Source organism: Lepisosteus oculatus, chromosome 2, assembly GCF_040954835.1.
Source record: "Lepisosteus oculatus isolate fLepOcu1 chromosome 2, fLepOcu1.hap2, whole genome shotgun sequence".
Taxonomy (NCBI): Eukaryota; Metazoa; Chordata; class Actinopteri; order Semionotiformes; family Lepisosteidae; genus Lepisosteus; species Lepisosteus oculatus.
The window spans coordinates 4,909,471-4,932,674 of record NC_090697.1 but is presented as its reverse complement, the minus strand read 5'-3'; the positions used below and the strand labels follow the sequence as shown (position 1 = coordinate 4,932,674).

Here is a 23,204-nt window from a genome sequence, read left to right as displayed (position 1 = left end):
AACGAGCTTTAAAAGCAAATAATGTAAGGTTATTAACAAAAATACATTTCCACATCAACATTGTATGCAAAGAGCTTTTTGCAAAGATTGTTTATTTAAAAAAAAATAGTGATACAAAAAGAATTATTCGCTTTGCAGTTTTCATTACTGAACTATTTTTCCTGGCTTCCAAACAGGACAGGGATTAAACAGAACAGTGCTCCTCACTTCCAGCCCTCAACAGCACACTCCAGTAGGCCTCGACATGCTTACTAAATTGTCAGCTGCTTTATATTAGCGAGATGAGCACAGGATGAAATTGTAAATCCCTACGGCCCGAAAAGGACCAGTACTGTTTAAGATGCCTTGAGAAGCATGTTCTCTATAAGTGGTTCCCGAGTGACTAGTCAGTTGTTTAACTATCAAGACAGCTGTGTGGAATCATCCAGTACCAGATGCAATAGTGAAGTGTGTGCTATTGAGGGCCCCAATACAGAACAAAGCCTGCCTTCTGTTATACTGGCACATGTCTGCTGACATAAATAGCTTCTCCATCAGTTCCACAGACCAGGTGCTGCCCCAGCACGTCCAGACTGTTCACAGACATTGTCTCGCCAGGAAGCATGTTTGTCGTCTCCAGACGGCCTTTGGAAGAGTCACTGCTCAGCCAGGAGCTAATCAAGGACTGGTTGATGCTGTGAGGGGCAACTGTGCTGCGTGACGTGATGGTAGTGTTCCTCCCACCTTTTCGGAAAACAAAAATGAATCCTTTATTATTGAAATTAATATTCCAGCGTCTGGTTTTTGCTCTACCTTACCTTCCCTAACATTCTAACTGCAGTGTTAACAGTGGAAATGTGTTAATCTACATTTCTTTTGTTCAGTTAAATAAATAAATACCAAGGCTGTTTGGAATTGAAATCTCACTTGGAACAACAGCCAGGAGAGACAAGGATCCACCCCACGCAGAGTTAGAAACCACCTGTTCAGGAAAAGGTCCTGCAGTGCATTATATTCTGAAACTGAAGATATTTCACTTCAAAATCATTTAACCCCCGTGACTCCTTATTCCTAGTATGTTATTTAAGCTCCAAAGCTATTAAGTTCTTAATTCGGACAACTAAACAAAGAACTAAGAAGTGAATCACGTCTTTTAGTTTGTCTTCTGCACTGGTTATGTACGTGACTTTACTAGAAGAGGTTGTTTGTATAAGAATACTGCACGTCAGCTTTGTCATCTTTATCTTCTCTTATCTCGATATCGAAATGCACTGGTCGCGCTTTGCCTATCCTTCACATTCCAGAGAACCCAAGGTGAAAATAAATGTCAAGAATGGGCTGAAAAGAATAGTATATAATCCGATATTAACTTCCTGCTTCAGGAATCAATGCTTTGTGACTTCTGTCATAGATGTACAGATGTACAGGAAATGATACTTCTATGACAGAATGATACATCTGCAATGCTGTACTGTCCCTTGTATGCTTCTAAGGCAATTTTTATTAAAAAAAAGTGGTGAATATTTTGTGCGTTTGTACCTCTTAATGATACTCCTTGTTCAGATTTATCCAGTAACTTTTATACTTGAGGCCTTTATAAACCATGTAGCGCACGCATTACTTTTAGACCCGAACATGACATGACAAGAGCTCCTCGCCATGAAGAAGGGGTTGAGTCTGAGCCTTCTGCTCCGTCCTAACAAAAACGAGGCTCTATTCGGTCAAAACCCGGTTACAGACGTGTGCGCCTCTCCCTCTCCTTTTCAAACGGGGACCCTTACCTTGCAGGAAGGAGGGGGTGTCGGTGCCTGTGGAGTTCTCCCAGTGCCACAGAGAGCCATCCTCAGAGCACGTGAACAGGTGGTCCGGGTTAGAGGGGTGAAAGTGGACCTCCCACACTGGGACGCAAAAGAGCAGCGTTAGTTTCTCCCTACCTTTACGGCACTCACCGAATACAACAACCATAACGTCTGCACAGCATGTCCGTCATCTAGTGGAAAGGTATTAAAAGTATCTGGCGGTTCGCTAAAAAACAGACGGGCTGATACAAAGTAAAGCCATTACTAACTTTCAGCAGAATGTGCTTCCATCAGCGCAAATGGCATGCTTCCCTGTCTGACATCCCAGATGCACAGCACGCCATCCTGACTCCCAGTGGCCACTATGTGCTGCTGGTTGGGGTGTCTGTCTACACAGTGTAGGGGCACTCTCTCTCCAGTTCTGTAAGGTGGAAAAACAGCTGAGATTAACAGAACGTAGTTATGCATTCCATTTTTTCCATAATGTGCATTCCAAGCCTGCCTATTATAGCTCAAATCTGAATATGTTCACAAAAATTAAATATGGGGTTAACAATATTTTGTAGATTTCTAAAAAATGGTGAGCTGCCGTAGGCTCTCTTCAAAACTTTAATTGAGAGTATTTTTAACAACCAGTGAACTCACAAGGATAGAATCTGTGATGGTTCATTTCTCTGCTGCCTGAAGTCCCATAATTTCAACTGGCCAAAAGAATTGACTGTCAGGACCTCTGTTGTCTTTAAGAAAGTTACAGCGTGGATTGTGCTGCTATCGGCATTGTCTGTGAAAAGGAAGGAAAATACGCTGTTAATGTGGGTGAACTGAACAGTTTAAATAGCAGCTCCTTCTTCAACCACAAATACCAGTATACATGAATGCATGGCAGACTGAATACCTTTGAATGTCTAAGCATGCACGTTTTTATAAATAAATCAAAAATGTATTAAACCTGTTTTCAAGACAACTGTGAGCTTTGAATTTGTACACACCTATGGTACGTATGACTCCTTTATGGTCCGCTCGGAAGAGAATTATCCGGCCATCCTCTCCAACCGAGACAATTTCTGGGCTGTTGCAAACCACACCTGTACAAGGGGCACTGCCGCAGGAGTAGGAGTGTGCCTGACTCCACTGCTGAGCCACAGAGAGGGTCTACAGGAAAACATTTTGGAAAAAAGGATTGACTTGTAATCCCTGATTTAAAAACAAAACAAAACATCACCATCATCCAAACATAACAGCTTCAGAGGAGGTTTGCCTGTTTTTTGAGGTAGTTTGTCATTATGATTTAACTTGACTTTTATGGAATGTTTACTGCCAAAGTCCTGTTGTGGAAAGATCACACAAAAAGAGATAAACAGAGATAGTTCAGAGAGACTCTTTTCCTCCAGGAAACAACTGAAACTCCTTTCAGTTGCTGTAATTCTATCTTACTCCAAAGACTCATGCTTGTCTGAGGCCAACAGGCCATTTCTGTCCAGGTCTGTTATACAAGCAGCAGGTCAGGACCCATATTGGGAACATCTACATTTTATATTTTGAGAATCATTTCAGAGAGTCAAAGTGAAGAGATGGGAAGAGCGATGTAGTAGATTCGGGGAGTTAACATGAGATAAGGCGAGCTACTGTACCTCGGAGGAACTTAGTTATGATGAAAATATTGAATTAAAAATTTATATTTTGGAGTGCCAGTAACATGCACAAACATGCTTTTCTGAAGCAGAGAGTAAAAGATATAATTCAAAACCAAAGCTAAGTTAATTTCATCCCTCCAGGGTGATCTAAGATAAGCAACACAGAAGAACTCAGAGTCAGATTAACTTTAACATGATCCTATTCTAACATTCTGAAATAACGTCTTTACTACAATCAAACTCAATATTATGTTCTTTGGAATATGCACATTTCCAGAGAATCTCAAAGAAGAGAACAAAAGTAGTAAAACAGAAACACAGTCTGAAAGACAGCAAAACCAAAAAAAAAAAGTTTTGAACTGAAAGAACAAAACAGAATGAGGTCTAAACTCTGAAAGAAAGCATTGGAAAGACAGATCTACCTGGCTGTTGTGATGGTGTCGGAAGATGGTAACTGCTCCAGTTGATGAAGCTGTAACAATTCTCTCATGGTCCAGAAACTAAAAGAAACATCACAAGAAAATAAATGTGCCTTACAGGGCATGTAAAATGGTCATAAACACGAATAAAAAAAGAGTAAACCAAGCTAAGTCTATACCAAGGTTTAATTCACAACTAACATTTATAGGTCAGAGAATGAGAGAAAAGTATATTGCTTTGAAGGCTGACCTACATAATCCTCCAGTAACACATCGAAAGAAGAATAAAGGATAAAGCAACATTAATAAAGGATTTATTACATTCACAGGAATAAAACATCATTCCTACAAAGCATTTCTGGAAGAATTGTGAAATGTGTCCGAGGTTGAGGAACAGTGACGCTGTTTGATATTGAGCGATCGCGGCATCACACAGTAATGTATGAACATTTTACGTTGTGCCTGATATTACTACTTCAAATGTACTCAAAGAAAGGTGGAATGTCACTTATGGCCTGTTAACTAGGAATTTTCTTCTGATGCTCAAGACCCATTGTACTGTACCCATTGCCTGGGGAGAGGCAAATTCTGTATCCACACAAAAATGTTTACTTTTAGACATGTTATACAATCAATACGACATAATCTAAAAGAGAATACAACTTTAGAATTTTCAGCCAAACATAAGCAGGAATAAACACAAAGTGTCTGATATCATACATAATATGAATGATGTTTCATACTAGTTCCCACAAAATGTCTTTTGGCCCTAGTACTGCCCTTCCATGTTTTTTTCTGAAACCTCCTTCTGTGGAAAATTCTAAACTGTCTGCTAAGATACCACAGTTCCATTATTCACCTCACTTGAGAGAATATGAAAGAGGAAAATAGAGTTACTGCCCCTTTTTAGAAATTTTCAAAATGACCAATGATCAATCGTAGTAAAAAAACAATGTACAACATATTTCCAGATAGAAAAACGAATGAAGAACAAGTGTACCTGAAGGTCCATGACATCACCGCCATGTCGGTAGTCACACAGTAGCTGGGGGTCTCCTTCAAACTCATCCTCCATGCTGGTGACGCTAAGCTCCCCCACAGACCATATGGAAACTTTATTGTCCTGGCACAATGATGCAAAAGTGGCATTCAAGAAGATATTCCTTTCTATCAGGTAATCCCGCATGTAAAAACACCCCTCGACCATGACAACTGCCTGCAGCTCACAGCTGGCAGCCCACTGGAGCTCAGCTGCGTGAGGCTGGCCAGTACCTGTGGGGAGACTCCTGCGAAAGCTAAGGCCGCTACTGGAAGAGGTATACGTAGAGCCAGCAGGGGGCGCTCAGCCTGCGGTCTGTGTAGTCCTGATACCCCAGTATAGTAACGGGGACACTATAGTGTAAAGAAAAAATGACATCCTTCGGATGAGACATAAAACCGAGGTCCTGATTCTCCGTGGTTATTAAAACTTAAAAATCTCAGGGCTTTCCACGGTCTCCTAATAATCTCCATTACTTCATTACTTAGCTCTCCCCACTGAGAGCGGCTGTGTGGGGAGTGTACTACCTTCACATCATCCAGGTGTGGCTGCACACTGGTGGGGGTGGAGGGGATCCTACTTATTGTAAAGCGCTTTGAGTGGAGTGTCCAGAAAAGCGCTCTATACTGTAAGTGTGAGGAATTTTTAATAACTGCCGCTGTGACGGCTTCATTCACTTCTCTGTAAAGCTGAACAGTAGAGCCTATTGGCTTGTCCCGTACGGAGCCACGTTGCCTTACAATTACAAAATGAAGTACAGAACCAAATCAAGTCAGACATATTCAATGTTTTCAATGTAACGAGAGACAAAAAACTGAGAAAGAGTTGGAAGCAACGACAGTAGTGTGCTCAAATCTGCTGGGGATACAGGATCGACTTCCACCTAGTAAAACGTGAAATGTAACATAACACCGGCTTTATCGCTTGGTCTTAATCTGGCGTGTCTTGAGTTAAAGACTTATAATTTTTACGAAAACAAAACTGCTTTCGAAAGGACATCCATTCATTTCTTTCATGCTTATTACAGCTCTATAAATTACCTCGTTATCCCAAGACCCTGTAGCGAATATATCTGGCTTTTGGAGGGATGCAGAAGACACCGGTCTCCATCGTGTCTTACTGATCTTCTGAGACACAAATTTGGCATTTATGTACTCCATTAAAATGCTATTTTATTGTTGTAGCTCACATTAAAATATCATTTAAATTTGAACTGTTCTTGCGGCTCCCCGGATCCCGTCAGTTCCTCCTCTTCCGGCTCACAAGACGGTCACGTGAGTACGGATCCTCGGCGAAGACAAGTGTCGTTCACATGGTTAAATACGGTTGCAGAAACATGAAAAATATCTACAAAATCGTAGTTGAATGAGATTGAAAATATGCTCTGTTATTATATTTCCTATATTGTGTTTCATGTCATCTGTTAATGGCATCTTTAATTGATCACATATACTATTTACACCAGTAATGGTATGTCTCCGTACATTTTCAACAAGCTTAACAGGTGGTCAATGGCAACTAAACTGAAGACTGTACTTATCGAGGAAGATTCCGTCTTCTATTTTTACACTATAGTGTCCCCATTAGTACCCACCAAGGTCAATACCAGTTGCAACGAATTTCAGTTGCTGAAAATAGCTCACGGCTCCATAATAAAATGTCCTCGCTTCCAACGAACCCAACTGAGTTGGTCCAACTCTTTCTATAGACGCAATCTAGTATCGTACTAAAATGAACACTAGATCCCATGTTCATCAGGTTCATGCAGCTTATTACTGAAATGATATCGTTCATTTGACTTAATCTTAAGCGTTCTTAAGTGTTTGGTTGGAAACTTATTGTAGTATTCAAATGCTCAACAATATTCAAAATCATAAAGAAACTAGTCGCCATTCAGTTACAATCTCATTTGACCTCTGTTTTTAACCAGCCGGTACATACGGTACAGAGACGGCCTTGGTCTGTTTGTCAAACCTGGGACAATTTGTTGCAGATAATAATTTTAATCAAAATTGCCCCATTCTCTTCAAGTGTCTCCCAAGGCTCTGCCCTAGCACTTATTTGTTTTAGTCTATTTATCCCCATCAGGCAGTCTTATTGGTGTCAGCTTTAATTTTTACACTGATGAAATTTAGCTTTACATCTTGTGTAATCCATAATGCAATGTTTCAATTATGTCAAACTGCGTGAGTGAACTTCCGGCTGAAATGTCCTCCATTTAAATATGATAAAACCTGAGATGATGTGAATAAACCCCAGGGAAGATGAATCTCATTTAGTAAATTCTCTACAACTTGGAAACAGTAGCCTAAAAGTATGCCCTACTATGAGAAATCAGTGGTCTTTTTTTAAAACAATATCTTTATTGTTTTTTCCATATTTAATATGAAATGAGAAAATATGAACTATGTCCAAACAACAGAAAAGAAAAAGGAAGAATGTGATAAAACATCCAGACAGTTCCAATAACTCATACAATGGCAGTGATTCAAAACACAAGTCACCCAGGTGTTTGTTTTTTAACATAAATACATGTTATATACAGGGCTTAAATGTGATACCTTTCATAAAGCAGTTCCTCTAATTAAAGCCTTTACTCTCTAGATGTTACCCCGATTATTCTCTAGAAAATCTATGCAATACTTCTTCCAAAAACCCTGAACTACCAGACATTCCCACATGCAGTGAAAAAATGTACCTTTGTTATCTTTGCATTTAATTAGGATAGAACTGATGAAGTTCATGTAGTGTGATATACAGTCTTCGTATCCACTTATACTGTAAGAGTTTTAAGCTAGTATTCACAGTCTGAGTCTGAGCTTTCAAACAAGTTTCACTCCACTCTTCCGCAGAGATGTCTTCTTGTATATCTGTCTTCCACGATTGAAGCCTACAGTCAAACGATTCTTTCGATTTTTCAACTAGCACCCCGTACACCAATGACACCTGTCCGGTGGTCTTTTTTATCCCAAATAAATGATGCACAAATAAAAGACGCCTGTAAAGTCTCTTACTTTCATCTCAGAAAATTTGCTTGAATTTCTTGATCACACTGCTGCAGAAACCCTGATTCATGCCTTGGTCACACCTCGGCTGGATTACTGCAGTAGCCTTTACAGTGGTCTCCCGACCAGCTCCCTAAACAAGCTCCACGTGGTCCAAAACTCAGCTGCTCGACTTCTAACGTGTTCTCTGTGAAGACATCTCCCCCAATTCTGAAACATCTTCACTGGATCCCCTCTACCCAAATGTATCCAGTTCAGAAGTTTACTTTTAACTTTTAAAGCCAACACATCCAGCCCCACAGTACAGAGCACCTGAGCATCTCTCATTACCGCTGTGTATCAAGCAGGGTTTTACTCTCTGCTGAGGCCACCTTCTTACAGGAACAAGTGTCTGTTCAGTCTTTTACAGTTAAAATCTAGACCAGTCACCTATCAGGTTTAGTCAGGTTTTTAATTAGTGTTTGCCTTTCCTCCTTGTCCACGTTGTTGATCTTTGCCTTTATTTCTGTTGTGTGTTATGTTCTACCCTGTAAAATGCCCCGAACTCTCCTGCTGTACATGGGCACTGAAATACATCCTTGTAAACGAACCAGCTGCAGGTGGCTCTGTGGCCAAGGATCTGTGCCTGTGGCTGGAAGGTTGCTTGTTCAAATCCTGCAGCTGGCAGAGAAACCCTACTCTGTTGGGCCCCTGAGCAAGGCCCTTCACCCCAACTGACCCTGCGCTCTGACCCCCAGCTTCTCTCCCTGTGTCTCATGGAGAGCAACCTGGGGTATGTGAAAAGACACATTCCTAATACAAGAAATTGTATATGGCTAATAAAGTGATCTTATCAATAGACCTACTTCTCATGGTTCAATCATAAAGGGAGTTTTTTTTCTTTCTTTTCTCTTTTTCATACGCTTATCTCTCCCACATCTCTGGCTTCCTTTTTCCTACTCCTTTATTCCTGTTTTTTATATTAGTGGTGGAATTACACAGTGTGTTCAGGGACCCAGCTTGTCTTGCCATGACTATTGTTCACGCGTGTTTGTTATTGGGTTTGGCACTGTGTGACATTCTTTTTTTTCCCGGAAAAAACAATAAAAACGTTGAATACTAAGGGGGGTGCCATCCCTACCTCACACACTGAAGAGTGCAGAGCCCGTTGTATGCAATGGTGAGTCTTGAAATACAGATTCTGTGGAGGGAAGTGAACTGAAATTAAGGGAAATGCATATAAGTAAACAGGAAGTGATTCTTCACTGTGATCAGTCTCATCTGGGCATCATTTCTCTCTGTTGTTTACGGTGGGAGGTCTCCACACGGGAGGTTCTGAGAGTGGAGAAGGGATATGGAGGAACAAGGATATTCGTACACGGGGTAAAGTGTCTTATTTTCTGTAGGGTTTATTAAAGAAAACACTCTTATTAGGGTCTTTTCAGAGGTGATCGATGACGGCTCTTCAGTACACTGCCCCTGGCCGTGGGCCAGTAACAATAAGAGCGTCGATATAGCTGGCGTGTCGAAAGTCTTGGAGATGGTACAGGCAGTTCATCCCGGCTGACAGCAAGGCTGGGGCGGACCACACGTGGCAATGATACCGCTGGCTCTTACGGCGCTGGTACCCTGACCAAACGAGAGACGAGCAAAACGCGGTTTTAAAATGCCCAAGGCTCGCTCCATGGGCACCCCGCTGTTTCACGGCGCTGTACGTGTGCAGCCCCCTCATAACCGGTGCTCTCGGGCAGAGCCACCACGGGGCAAAGAGTCAGAGGCAAAAACAAACAAACAACAACAACAACAACAACAACAACAACAACAACAACACGCAGAGTTAACAAAACCTGGAGTGCGGGGCCCAAGAGACACCCCCTCATTTCTTCGACAAGTCGGGGGTATTCTTCGGGAAAACCCTGGGGAGATCCAACTACCCCGGACGGCCATGATCCACGGATATCAATTAGGCAACACCTCAGGCAAAGTACAACAATTTGCACGTAAAGAAAACCAACAACTTTCCGACCCAGTGTTCCGCTTGGTACTGTACTGGATTGCTTAGTTTAGCAGCAGTATCTGTAGTCTTGCACTTTGGTATCCTCTAGAGGGCATCAGGTGTTCCGTCTGCATTTGAAAACATGATCATATTTACCTGTGAGGACTCATTTCAGCAGCGATCGACCTGGCGTATTTCTTAAGCATTGAGCTGAGTACCAACCACAGGATCATCCACGACTAGGACGCTGCTCCCAGATCGTTGCCAAACGGTTTTTTTCTAGCAAAATAGCGCAGACTACACTAGTCCACAGATTGAACAGTGATATTATTCTGTTATGTATTTATATATTTTCAACACTCGCGGCCATAAGAAATGGTATATCAGACCATGCTGATTTTTTTTTTAATGAAAAATCAATGTGTGGAATATCTTACCTAAAGGCACCTGCTGCTCCCACGGTTGTTTTAAAGTTCACATCAAATCGATCGTGTTGCGTACACACACACGTTTACTTCACAGTTTTCATTTCTCCAGCTGGGTTTTATTAATGTGGTCCGATTCGTGTTCCATTAAAAGTGAAGGGGGGCAGTAAGGGAAAAGCTTATGTTTTATCGTCCAGATAGAAACCGCAGTGGGGTTTGAAAGAACCAGTGTCTGTGGCTGTGACCCGGTGGACTTGGGATGTCTAGCTCTTGGGCTCACGCCGTAACGGCCTTGCCCTTATGGTTGTCTCACTCACATTTGCAACCAGGCATTTACAAACCGTGCTTTTAAATAGATGCCCCCCCCCCCACTGCCCCGGTCATCCGCCGAGACCCAAAAAAAACCCCCCAAGCGGCATCACGTGTTCGTCGCGGGAGCGCGCACACACACACTCGCTCCGCCTGGTGGAGGAAAGAGGCACAGCCTGCGAGGCCGCCCGTCCGAGACGATTAATAATAAACAGCCGGAACCGCGTCCGGCCCGCACGCAGCTGCAAGCCAGCGCACCGCACCGCACGGCTGCTCAGGTCACCGCGGTGGCACTGACAGGGCAGCGGCCCACGGCGGCCGACTCCCCCGGCGGCGGGGACGCGCGTCGCGGGGGGGCAGAGCCATGTCGGGCGGCGCCGGTGACGTCACGCCGTCCGCGCTGGAAGTAGTCAGCGTCGTGGGCAAGGCCGTGTGCGCAGGCGCGGCACTGACAGCCGCTCTCTACCTGATCCGCAGAGTGTGTCTCACCATGGCCTGGAAGTCAGGAGGCGCCAGCCACGCTGAGCTCGTCAACAACCTCCGCAGTAAGTCCGCCGCGGAGCGGGCTGGCCCCGCCGGGGGGAGCCGGCCCTTCACAGCCGCCGCCGCCGCCTCCCGCTGCGGGTCCGGACGCACGTCGGACCGGACCGCGGTGTCGGTCTCGGTGGTACCCGGCTGGGGGGGCGGACTGGCGGTAACGCTGCCGGTGGTGTAGCGGTCCAGCCTGGATGGTGGCGGGGGGGAAAAACATCTCGGCGTGTCGGCAGCTCGGGGGAAAGGGGCGTGTCAGCCCCTCAAACGCCGGAGCCCAGCCGCGTCTGCAGCCGCCGCCGCCGCGTTGTTTTCTTTTAAAAGAAATAGCTCGGAGACCGTTTCTCCGGAGCGGGGCATGCCAGCATTCGTGACGCAACCTTAAAAAGGCACGTTTGGAGCTGACCGGGCATCTCGCGGCTGCAGGCATATCGGCGGCGGCAAAACGCGAGTGGTGCCTGCGTGGGGTCTTGGCAAAGTTAGTTTTCGCCCGTTTGCGCCGGCGTGCAAGAAGAGAGCTGCGCCGTCCGCGTTACCCACCTGCCGCGGGAAGGGGTTCGTTTGCTGTGCCAGTCTGCCCGGCTTGCACAGTGCGCACAAACCTCGGACAGGGGAGTCGCTTTGAATGATTGCCTGGCAGCCGGCTATCCCCCGTGTCCAGTGCAGGGAGCCACGTTCGCGCACCCTTGAGCGTTAAGAGAGCCGCATATCAGCGGTCACCGGGACGGGGGGTGGCCCTGTCGTGTCCCTGTCGTGTCGGTGGGGTTTGGCACGCGTGGCTCGTGTTGCAGCCGGGGTGTAGCAGGCGGCAGGTGCACCCCGGTATCATAGCGCAGCGCCCTGTTCACCTGCGGGCCGGCGCTTTCCTTGAGGCGCAAAGTCCGAAGCACACGCTGCGCAGACCGTACACACAACCTGGCAGAGTCCGGGTAATGTGGACACTCTCAAATAGGAAAGAAAAAAAAAAACCCTGACCTCAAATGCATTTTCCAGCCAAACCCGAGTTATACTCGGCGATGATGATGCTCACAATAGTCGTGTTTTAAGATTTAGAGGTTTGTTTTTTCCTGGGTTTCTAACCGACAACGTCGACGTCGGCCAGAAGGGTGGGTGATGCTGGAGGATGTTTCCAGATCTCGTTTGCGTGCCGTACAAAGGGATGTGAGGTGAAGTGCGCCCTGTACGGGCCGCTGGTGACAGCTGGCTGCATGTTTTTATTTCTGCGATGTCGGAACGAGAGAGAGACCGGAGCAAACCCACGCGTCAAGCAAGTGGTGCTCTCGCAGTCACCCACCCAGGAGGGATCCGATCTGTCAAACCCACACGTTTCAGGCTCGAGCTTTCCAAGGTGGGCACAGCTAAAAAATAAACATGGGGTTCTTCAGAAAAACAGAATACAGGAGAGACTAAGGGCATTCTGCAAAAGGTTCAAGTATAGCGTAGTAGCGCTATCCTGTAGTCTTTTAACCAACATATCTTTATTGTATGACTCATTTCAGCACAGTGCTGAATTGGTTGTGATTGCTGTTTTGATGTAGCTTCCAAAATAGTGCTTTGTCTTGCATGTGAGCTTCCCTGCGTAGTCCCTCTGCTTTGCAGGAGCTGGGTGTACAGTGAGTGTTGGAAGAATATGCACTGTCACTGTGGTCTGGCCCTCCACTGCAGCTATCAGGAGGGAGGGAGGGAGGAGTTTCTGGACATAGAAGGTCATCTCAGATCAGCAAGTTCTCTATATAAAGTCCAGATCATCGTGTAACTTACACTTCAAGTCTCTGTATCACCTTTGACTGTGGATGTTTAGTGGGCTATATTTATATATGTACTACAGCAGGGTCTTACTGTGTTCAGATAGGAGCTTTTCCTTCAGGTGCAGCTGACTGTGGTGACAGAATATTCTGTAAAGAGTACTGTTACGCTAAGCTTAGGCGTTTTGTCACAGTGTCTGCGCTGTTTTTTCAGTCAAGCAAACGAACACCAAAGTTAATCAAGTGAATATCTCTTTGCATTAAGAAGAGAAAATGTTATTACTTTGTTTCGACGTGTTATACATGCAAAAAATGAGTTCTTTGTAAAACAAATACAGTGCATATAATGCCAGAAAATATGAATATTTTATTCAAATGTTCAGTCTCTGTGGTTGAGAGAACCAGAGGGGATCTGGGGTGACACTTCTTGTGGTACAGCAGCTAAATGGAGGAAAACCACCCTCTTGTTCACAGCTTGGAAAAATGAAATACCCAGTTACCACATCTGGTGCTTGACCCTTGGGAATTTGAGTGATGAGCTTTTATTTTCCAGGGCGGCATAACTTTAATTTTTCATACATTAGGAAAATCATAAGGGGTTATGTTTTTTTGACTTTCTTAATTGATTGAAATGTATGCATTACTAACCCAAATTACTGAGTGCATACTGTACTAATGGGCATTAAAATGCCTCAAATGCTATTTGTTTAATTCCCCGTGTTGTTTTATTACATCTCAGTTTTGAGTATAGCTAGTTGGGGTGATTGTGAAAGCCGAGTTACATCTTACCCATAAAATATGGGGTATCTTTGTGATGTGTCATTTGTAATCTGGAAATAATTGCAGCGTTAGTTGCAGTACACAGGAAACTTTTCGATTTGAAGACTAACTTTTGTCTTAATTTCAAACAGGTAGAACAGTACAGTTGTGCCTTTGAAAGAACATGTTTTTAAATGCAAGCTTTTGAGTTTTCTCATTTCAAGACAATTTAACATTTAAGTGGCGTAGTCTAATTCCTAGGCTTTTTTTCTTTATACCTGTGCTTATTTTGTCATTTTGTTGCCCCTATGTATTTCATGACTAAGTCTCCTGACTGACGTTTTGTTTACATAATTGTAATATAGGCACCTCTTCTTTTTAAAATGTTGTATATAGAGGTTATTTAACCCCTAAAGAAAGATATTTAGAGTTACCAATAAGAGGCCATGATATAACAATAATAATAATAATAATAATAATAATAATAATAATAATAACATCACTTTATTAACCCTTTACAATTTCTTGCATTAGGAATTATCTTTTCGCATACCCCAGCTTGCTCTCCTTGAGACACACAGACACACAGATAGGGAGAGAGCCTGGGGTCAGAGCGCAGGGTCTGCCATTGTACAGCGCCCCTGGAGCAGTTGGGGTTAAGGGCCTTGCTCAGGGGCCCAACGCAGTAGGATTCCTCTGCCGGCTGCGGGATTTGAACTGACAACCTTCCAGCCACAGGTGCAGATCCTGAGCCACAGAGCCACTGCTCCTATAATTAAGGGTGAATTCAGTGCTGTACTCTGCATTTAATGACAAAAATTGAAATTATTGACATTTATTAGTTTGTTTCCATTATTTTTTTTTTTAATAAATACAAACCCAGAAGACATTACCGGGCTCCATGGTTGGTATGTAAGGCAGGAGGTGTCAGCAGTACAGTAAGTCATGGAGAGAGAGTAATCACCAGGCCCACATGACAAGACATCGGGCAGGCAGGAGGTTTGAAAAGGGATGGGAGACGTGCGATTGCAGGAAATATCTGTTTCTCTTTTTCTCTCTACAGAAAATGGGATCATTAAATCAGATAAAGTGTTTGAAGTCATGCTGGCTACTGACCGGGCACACTTTGCGAAATGTAATCCTTACATGGATTCCCCCCAGTCAATAGGTAAATACATCTGAAACGTCGATCAATACAGTGGCAGTGTTTTGCTCTCACCTGAAGAAGGCTCCACAGCTGAAAACGTTGTGTTTCCTTTCTTCCCTTTCCAGCAGGGAATAAACCTGTTACTTGTTATTTTGCAGCCTTCGCCTGCTGACGCAGCTCCCCACCTGAACTACTTTGTTTTAATAATGTTCTATATCACAGCCTGTTTTTTTCTAACTAATTTCTTTTCAGAAGTACTAGCAGTCTTAGTGGTAGCAGGAGTTTTCTGGGAGTGGCTGACAGTAGTTTTGGCACACAGAAAGCAAGCCTTCTCATAGCAAGTCAATGCATTTTTGTCATATAAATTTAAACATGAGCTATTCCTTGACTTTTAAAGGCTTGTTTTTGACTTCTGATTGACCGTCATGTATTTGGCAAGCCTGCTCGAAGCTCAGATAATCCCAACCATTTCACTGTCAAAAGAAACAAGAGTTGAGGCTTTCTACACATTGCACACAGATGGGCATCTCTTTCAGCTAATTTCAGTTCAGATATTTTGATGACCCTCTATGGTAAAATTAATTCGGAGATTAAAAAAAAAAACATTGCAGTCATACAGAACGGAGACTGCTTACAAATCAGTTGAGATTAATTTAAGAGAACCGGAGCTGGCATAGATAATGAATTTGCTATGCATTTCCAAAAATCCAGTACAACCAGAAACAAGTTTCAGTAATTAAAATAACAATATTGATGTTATATGACTGTTTATCTGTCCTACCTGCTTAATACAAGTCTATTGGCTAAAATAGTTGTGGAATGCTGCATTTGTATATTTGTATAATTTGTTATAAGGCATAATTTGCCAAACTTTTTTTGCTTACAGGTTTCCAAGCAACTATCAGTGCTCCTCACATGGTAAGCTTTAATGATTGCTCTTAAAAGGCTGCAGATTGTTTTTAGTCTATCCACTGATGTGCTGCTCTGTATCAGAGGATTTTCGCACCTACTCACTTTTTCATTTTGAACCGCAGTGGTTTATTTGTTTATTTTAAAAAAAATCCATGGATTAATTTTACAGCTGATAGCAAAGTAAATACTGTATCTTACCCAAATATAAATACGAAATATTTAAGTTTCAGATTTAACATTTTTTTAAACGTTTGCATTGAAAAGTATTTTAAATGATTGTATTTTTTGTTTAGTTGTACTGAATCTGTGGGGCAGGTGTAGCTGTAGATTTCTAATGGGGAAAAAAAACATAATTTCAGCAATTTAATGCATAAAATGGTATTAGAAATGGCCTTTAAGACGGATATGACACACAGCTTGCTTTATCTATTGCAGCATGCATATGCTTTGGAACTTCTCCATGATCAGCTGTATGAAGGAGCAAAAGCTCTAGATGTTGGATCAGGAAGTGGGATCTTGTCAGTCTGCTTTGCGCGGATGGTGAGTCAGTGCGTAATAATGTTTTCAGGGGTGACGTTCTCTCACGCCCACATTTCAAAAATAGGGGCTCATACTGTAAGTGCATGATGCTTAGGAACATGCATACGGCGCAAACAAGATGTCTCTGCGAATAGTTTTTGTTGTTCAAACTGCCCCCTTCAAGCTGCTAACTTCACTTTCAATTGCTGGTACAACATTCTGGTGGTCATTTGCCCCTGTGGGTGTCTCCATTTTGGGGGAAAAAGGGCATTTTGTTGTCATTTGGTTGTGCTGGATGTCAAAATCTACCTTAATGTGAAAGATGAAAAGCGAAAGTTTAGGCATGGCCTTTAGTGGTCACTGTTTAGTACAGTATTTTAGGTAGCGCTTGTGGTTATGTTTTAAGTTAGGGTTTTTGTATGCAAATGAAAAGTATTAGTCTTCTTTTACAACTATCTAACCTTCAGCTGTTCATTTCAGCGTAATTGCTGATTAAAGTGTAATGTTAAGGGGTTGGATGTGTTACTTTCTCTAAATGTATAGCAGGGGAATCTAGAACTTGCACTTATTTCTGTAGAAATTGCCTTGACACACCCACTGTGTGGATATCTATAAATGTATTTCTGTACACCCCCTTGTCCTCACTTTCCTGAAAAACAAATCAACATCTTTATGAGCTGCGTTTCTCTTCTTTTCCCTCTTCCTCCATTTTGGTGGTCCACTCTTGGAGAAGGGTTTTTCCAAATCTTACATCTGTTGTTTTCTAACTAACCATTCAAGTCAGCTGTTATTCAGCTGGGCTGGCTGCTGCAAGCACTTGTAAGAGCACAGGAGTGCGAAAGTAAACGCGTCCTCCACAGTGTGTGCCCGTGGCCCTCTCTCTTCACAATGCGAACCTGCCGCACAGACGGCGTCATTTGCGGAGATGACTAATGTGGTCATCACTGGCTACGCTGCAAGTGTGACCACACACCCGGGCGTAGCAATCGCTGTTGTACACAGCAAGCTGAGGCTGGCTTGAAACTACATGGATCTCAAATGCAGCCAGCCCTGGGGGAGCCTGCCAGTTTCCAGTCCTAGTCCGCTAAATAGCCAAATATGACCTAACAATCTCTGAAAAGTGGTGCCCAATGTGCACTCTTATGGCTTCATCATATTAGCCATATGGGAGATCGGTGATATTTGCTTGGGCACCTAGATGTAAGCTTTTATTATCGCCTTAATTAGACCTTTTCAATTTTGATTTAATGTTTATGAGAAATGTTATTTGAGACCTACTGCTTGTTTTAAACCAGCATAATAATCACATCACAGCATTTGTTATATCATCTACCATGTTCTCTTTGTATTTTACGTGATAGCCTCGAGCGGTTTCACGATGAGCCCTTAACCAGACATTTTTGTGTGCATCAGCAGCAGAGTTTTTTATAGTTCTGATAATCTTTGCGAGGCCCGTCAGGTGGTTGGGATTGGCTGGAGACTGATGAATACAGAATAACATTTGCCTCAATAATGATCACTCAATGTAGAATCAGAGAAAGATCATTTACATATTGGTGGGTGATTTTGCACTCTTAACACATTCAAATGAAGTCAGAGTGGGATTTGAAAGCATTGTGCACTGGAGTGTGGGAGAAAATGTTGGAAAGCGTAGTGCATGCAGAATGCATTTTGTACCTGGAATGAAATCTCAGCTGACAAGAACAATAATCGTTCTGTTTTACAGGTTGGCCCCAAAGGAAAAGTCATAGGAATTGATCATATTAAAGAACTTGTTGATGATTCAATAAACAATGTTAAGAAAGATGATCCCAGCTTAATAACATCAGGCAGAGTAAAATTGGTTGGTAAGTAAATGCACCATATATTGAATTGTATATGAAATTAACATAGATGTGTAATACTGAAATCATCTTGTACAGGTTCGAATGAAAATGATGTAGAGATCGTATAATCTTTCATAGTACATTACCATTGAAACCCCACTGGAAGAGGGGTTAATTAATAAAAAACATTTTGCACAGCCAACTGAAAATTAAAGGTGATGGAGGGGCTTTGTTTTTGTGGAATGTGACTTCCATGGTTTCCCCCTGCGATCTTCAGGTGTGGCTATTTTCTTTATACGTGATGGAGCTTTTGCGTTGACTAATCGTTGCAGTTTTATCAGCTCCCAGCTGTTCTGTTTTTAGATGTAGTTCTTGCCATATGAATTCTGAGAAATCAGAATCGGACGCACACAAACTGCAAAACCCTAATTGCGCAAGCTCCGTTCCCTGTCGCAAGAGAGATAAGATCACTTTATTAGCCATCTACAGTTTCTTTTATTAGGAATTTGTCTTTTTGCATACCCTGGCTTGCTCTCCATGAGACACACAGACAGGGAGAGAAGCTGGGGGTCAGAGCGCAGGGTCAGCCATTGTACGGCACCCCTGGAGCAGCTGGGGTGAAGGGCCTTGCTCAGGGGCCCAACGGAGTACAGTAGGATTCCTCTGCCGGCTGCGGGATTTGAACCGGAAACCTTCCAGCCACAGGCGCAGATCCTGAGCCACAGAGCCACTGCAGTGCTCTTCTGGTGATCAGCTTTGTGTTAGACCACATCAGATGAACACCCTCGTCAAGCTCCCGTCACAGGACTTGTGTTGCTCTGCCCTGTATTGCAGTTGGAGATGGCCGGCTGGGCTTTCCGGAGGAGGCACCCTATGACGCCATTCATGTAGGGGCGGCAGCACCGACTGTTCCTCAGGCAGTAAGTTCTTGGCCAGAAGTGCCCCCAAAATGAAGTTTTTTTTTAATATAATCGATTAGTTTGCATTCTTTGCTTTCGTGCATTCTTCCCAGAACGGGCTTCACAGTCCTTCCTCCCCCCTCCCCCCCCCAACCAGAGTCTGTCGTACGCTCACTGTACCCCGTCCTCGATCCCCTGCCTGTGGTTCATTTGTCCCTGCACGCGAGCGCTAGACTAAAAATGGCGCCCCCAGGTTATTTTGGGAGTGCCATCCGAGCCGCATGCTGAGGGCGACCCGCCCGTCTGCTCTTTGTGCCTCAGCTCCTGGAGCAGCTGAAGCCGGGCGGCCGGCTCATCCTGCCCGTGGGCCCCGCGGGTGGAAACCAGATGCTGGAGCAGTACGACAAGCTGGGGGACGGCAGCACCAAAATGAAGCCTCTCATGGGAGTGATTTACGTGCCTTTAACAGACAAAGACAAGCAGTGGTCCAGGTGGAAGTGACTTTCTACTCACTCTTTCTTCTCCTGCAGAGAGTCGCCAAGGTGAAATGGTGTGGATTGGAGCAGATAATAGATCACAAGGGCTGCGTTTGCTGCTTGTTATCATTTTTTGCTACCCCATACCATGGCAAATGGCTGCACTTTTTGAATTGACCAAAACTAATGTACCAGTCGTTTTTCAGACTGTTTGGGAATGTGTTGATTGACCTCCTTAACATGGCCCGTGGATTGCGTTTGGGTTTTTTTTCTGTTGTATTGTTGGTGTTATTTTCTTTAAAGATGAGACTACTGTTGCACCACGTTACGGCATGTTTTACAATTCTTGCCATCTTTGCTGAGCCCTTGCAATATTTCGGATCGCCTGTCCCAGAAGGGATTTATGATTTATGAACTATGATATGATATGAGCTATGATGGAACTTTTCTTAGCTCTGACAGTCGCCTGTCGAAATAAAATGGAAAAAACACATGATTATCAAAGTATTCATAATCCCATTCCACCTTTAAAAACCCATCAGTATTACGCTATCTTGATTTGGCCTGGTTGAGACAGTTTTGAAACTAAAAATAAAACTAGAAGAACATTTGGGACAAAATAGAAACCAGTTTTCATTCCACAGGCCTTGTATTATCGCTCATCAGCCTGTGTGCCTGAGCTTCATCTCCAAAGGATTTGAACTCCGCGCTTGCGTGGGGTGGCGTGGAAATCCATTTGTCCTACAGTTACCTGTTGAATTAACCATTTCAGTGCTAAACTGAGCATTCTCACGCATGTAAGGAACAGGACTGAATGGTCTTTGTAAGAACATGCGTGCGAAAACGAGGCAAATGGATTTTCAATAACCCCAAAATGACTGGGCTGCTCTAGACTGAAATATTTCCGTTCCTGTTGACATACACCTTTAAATATCATCCAGTGCTTTTTTCTAAATGAGAGAGTTTAAATTTTCACAGCTTTATGCCAGTGGCACTGCTCATAGATGGCATTGTGAATGTCAGTTCTTTTGTTGCGGGCTGTGGCTGGAGAGGTGCTGAGCCTGTTTGCACTGTGATGGCAGTGAGGGGGCCGACGCTGGAGTTTTAAAGCTTTGTCTTTGTGTTTCTTTCAGGGATGAACTGTGAAGCAGCCTCAGCATATCCATGTCCTGCACTATAGTGTTAACCTGAGTGGACTTTTCCCTTTTCAAGCAGCTGGTGGATTTCAAGAAAAACAAAACAAAAAAAGGAACGCGTTGAAGCTTGTTTTTGGGACTTTTTTTTTCCCCCCAAGTGTTAAAAAAAATGGTGTGGATCTCAAAGATAGACTGGTAGCAGTTTAACACAAAAGAAGTTTGCATTTGGGAGCTTTTTCTTTTATTGTTTTCATTGGAGGCAGATGCAGGGTACAGACTTTGTCAGTTTGTGGATAAAATAAGTATCAATGATTAAAATTTAGTTCTCATCCAATTAGTTCCATTCTAGTTAAGTTGGAGAAAACCATATTTCCTTATTTTTGGACTGTTTTTGTGCAGTGTGTAAAGCCTATATTATAACTCGCTGATGTGCACCTTACAACACTATGCGCATTTCCAAGATTTCTAGATGCAGACATCTCTGTTGCTCAGCGCTAATATTGACATTTTTCAGCATTTTTCCAGCTTACAATATTTAAACAGCGGAATGCAGCAAGTACAGCTTTCTGTCATTTAATCTGTATGGCACAAACACACAGCACAAAGTCTCACAGTACATAAATGGTGTTATAGTTACCGTTTCTGTCAACCCTCCTGTACAGACTGACGGCTGAAAAATCTTGTTTATACACTGCATTACGGGTTTCTCACAGCTCTTTGCTTTTCTCTTCCTTTTGCTGTATTGAATTGGCTGCAGACTATAATTTACATGACTAGTAACATGCTGTGTACAAGTAACAGGTAATATAATTCAGTGCTGCTTTGCCAAATAAATCTGAACTCAAAGCAAATGTCTACTGTTTTTACATCTATGGCTAAAGAAGCTGGTTGCAATTTTAATGTGTTGCTTATGAAAACAAGTAACAATCAGCACTTTACCAAGACTTTATTTATTTTGTCTTGTCTGTGTGCAGTGCTACCACGTGTCATCCGTGGAAGTGGGCCGTTTCATTTCTGGAAATAAAGGTGAACTGAGAAACCTTCTCCTTTATTACAGGAGCTGGCAGTCTTGAGTGACTCTTCCAGCTCCAGTGCAGTTCAAGCCAGCAGGCGAGCCCTGTTACCAGAGAGACTGGGGCCTAGCAATCACAATGCCTGGCTTTGACCTTGCAGATTGTTTTCAGAGCGATTTCAAGGCTTTTCAATCGAGCAAAGGGAAATGATTGCAAAGTAAAACTAGGCGCAATATGACGTGAGCTTTGGTCAAGTGCAATAACCAAACTGAGGATGACCCATGAATGTGCTGAGCAATGTTTTCTTTCTGAATTGTTATTGCTGATGTATGGAAACAATTGGTTTTAGTCCAGCTGTCCCATAAAACCATGGAAATTGCAGTTATTTCTAGATGGATATCGGTATTTCTATTCTATTTTGCCAGTATAAGTTTTATAAATAGTTTAAATTAAGATTTTCCCAACAGTTCAGCACAACTTGACAGTTTGCAGTGCCTACAAATAAATTTTTAAATCTAATTTGTATAAAATTTTGCATGATGATATTCTATGATAGCAGGTTTGCAATTTTTTCATAAAGCCAGAGCTACAATACCATGCTTAATAGGCCAATATACATTTAATATACATTTTAGTTCAGCCTGATCTTGCATCTGGTTGATTTACGAGGTCTCATATCTGCAGTTGAATTCATTTTTTATGCCTTTAACGAAATTTGCATTTTAGAAATTTAATCTGACGTTGAGATAGGTTATGTAGTTTCAGATATGAAACCACTGAACTCAGGAAAAGTTTAAACTGTTGAATTCAGTGAAAAGTCGTAGAATATTGCACATCTTTTTAATGCCCAAGCACACCGAGATCTCACAATTCAAAGGTGAGCTACATCCAACATTTATATTTAAAGGATTTATATTATAAATACCATTTAACAATAATTAGAACAGTAACAGCACTGGCAAATGCAGCAGCTGAAAACCTTGAACAGTGAAGCAGACGGATGTGATGCTTGATGAGCAAACAGCTTGCCGAAGACGAGTACATCTGATCCACGCTCTTTGAAGTTGACCGTGTTGTCTAGAACAGTGCTGTACTTGTCTGGCAGAACACTTTTAGGTTCCATTTATAAACCATTTTGTCTCGCAACGCTCGTCACACCTCTTTTTGATGTTAACAAAATGAAAAGAAAAACATTTTGAACTGTCAAGTATATGAGAACTGATTAACTGTTGCTTGATGGTATGAAGCAGGTGAAAACTTAAATTGTAGTAAATGTTTACCATATGCAACAAGTCCTTGTTAAAAACAGGAAAACGTGATTCTTTTCATACAACAGTCCTAAAGATGGTTTTATCTGACTAACTGCTCACTGGCTCCACTTCTGTAGTGCTGTAATATTGGAATGGGCTATAACTTCTAAATTACAAGTGAAACTACACTATTTAATTTGTATGCATTGGACAGATCTTTTAGCTCTGTATATATTGGTCAATAAAAAAACAATCCAGATTTGTTTTCTTTCGAAGTAATTCATTTGGAAGCATCCTGAGAGAAGACGGGAGGCTCCAGGAGAATTTGACCTGTATTTCACAAGGCTGTACCATTCAAAATGTTCACCCTGTTACAAAAGAAGGGGGAATACAGGCCAGAAACTACA

General features: G+C 42.8%; 2 protein-coding genes across 4 annotated transcripts; one reads left to right on the top strand and one right to left on the bottom strand.

The window, feature by feature from the left end:
• Positions 1–60: 60 nt before the first annotated feature.
• On the bottom strand, positions 61–12,062 carry nup43 (nucleoporin 43). Of its 2 annotated transcripts, none has more exons than XM_069196144.1 (8): positions 11,074–12,062; positions 4,832–4,954; positions 3,835–3,912; positions 2,768–2,930; positions 2,424–2,559; positions 2,048–2,199; positions 1,761–1,877; positions 61–723 (listed from the first exon to the last, which is right to left on the bottom strand). In XM_069196144.1, the coding sequence occupies exons 1-8, from the start codon at positions 11,074–11,076 to the stop codon at positions 494–496; spliced, it is 1,002 nt and encodes a 333-aa protein (XP_069052245.1). In that variant the 5' UTR covers positions 11,077–12,062; the 3' UTR covers positions 61–493. The 2 variants fall into 2 exon arrangements, with proteins under 2 accessions (XP_069052245.1, XP_069052241.1); XM_069196140.1 differs by lacking the exon at positions 11,074–12,062 and adding an exon at positions 5,911–6,144.
• On the top strand, positions 10,740–23,056 carry pcmt (protein-L-isoaspartate (D-aspartate) O-methyltransferase). Of its 2 annotated transcripts, none has more exons than XM_006626175.3 (8): positions 10,740–11,129; positions 14,683–14,787; positions 15,653–15,684; positions 16,114–16,218; positions 17,924–18,044; positions 18,858–18,943; positions 19,244–19,413; positions 20,532–23,056. In XM_006626175.3, exons 1-8 carry the CDS (start codon positions 10,949–10,951, stop codon positions 20,542–20,544), a joined length of 813 nt encoding a protein of 270 aa, XP_006626238.2. In that variant the 5' UTR covers positions 10,740–10,948; the 3' UTR covers positions 20,545–23,056. The 2 variants fall into 2 exon arrangements, with proteins under 2 accessions (XP_006626238.2, XP_015209475.1); XM_015353989.2 differs by having other exon boundaries at positions 19,244–19,464.
• The last annotated feature ends 148 nt before the right edge of the window (positions 23,057–23,204 follow it).

Bases quoted from the DNA above. Each gene is read 5' to 3' on its own strand.
- nup43 (XM_069196140.1), bottom strand. From the start codon at position 6,030: ATGGAGTACATAAATGCCAAATTTGTGTCTCAGAAGATCAGTAAGACA. The intron at 4,955-5,910 runs GTAATTTATAGA...TCATTGTGCCAG, and splicing joins CAGGGTCTTGGGATAACGAG to GACAATAAAGTTTCCATATG. The intron at 1,878-2,047 runs GTTAGTAATGGC...TTTGCGTCCCAG, and splicing joins GGAAGCACATTCTGCTGAAA to TGTGGGAGGTCCACTTTCAC.
- pcmt (XM_006626175.3), top strand. From the start codon at position 10,949: ATGTCGGGCGGCGCCGGTGACGTCACGCCGTCCGCGCTGGAAGTAGTC. The intron at 14,788-15,652 runs GTAAATACATCT...TTTTGCTTACAG, and splicing joins GGATTCCCCCCAGTCAATAG to GTTTCCAAGCAACTATCAGT. The intron at 16,219-17,923 runs GTGAGTCAGTGC...TCTGTTTTACAG, and splicing joins CAGTCTGCTTTGCGCGGATG to GTTGGCCCCAAAGGAAAAGT.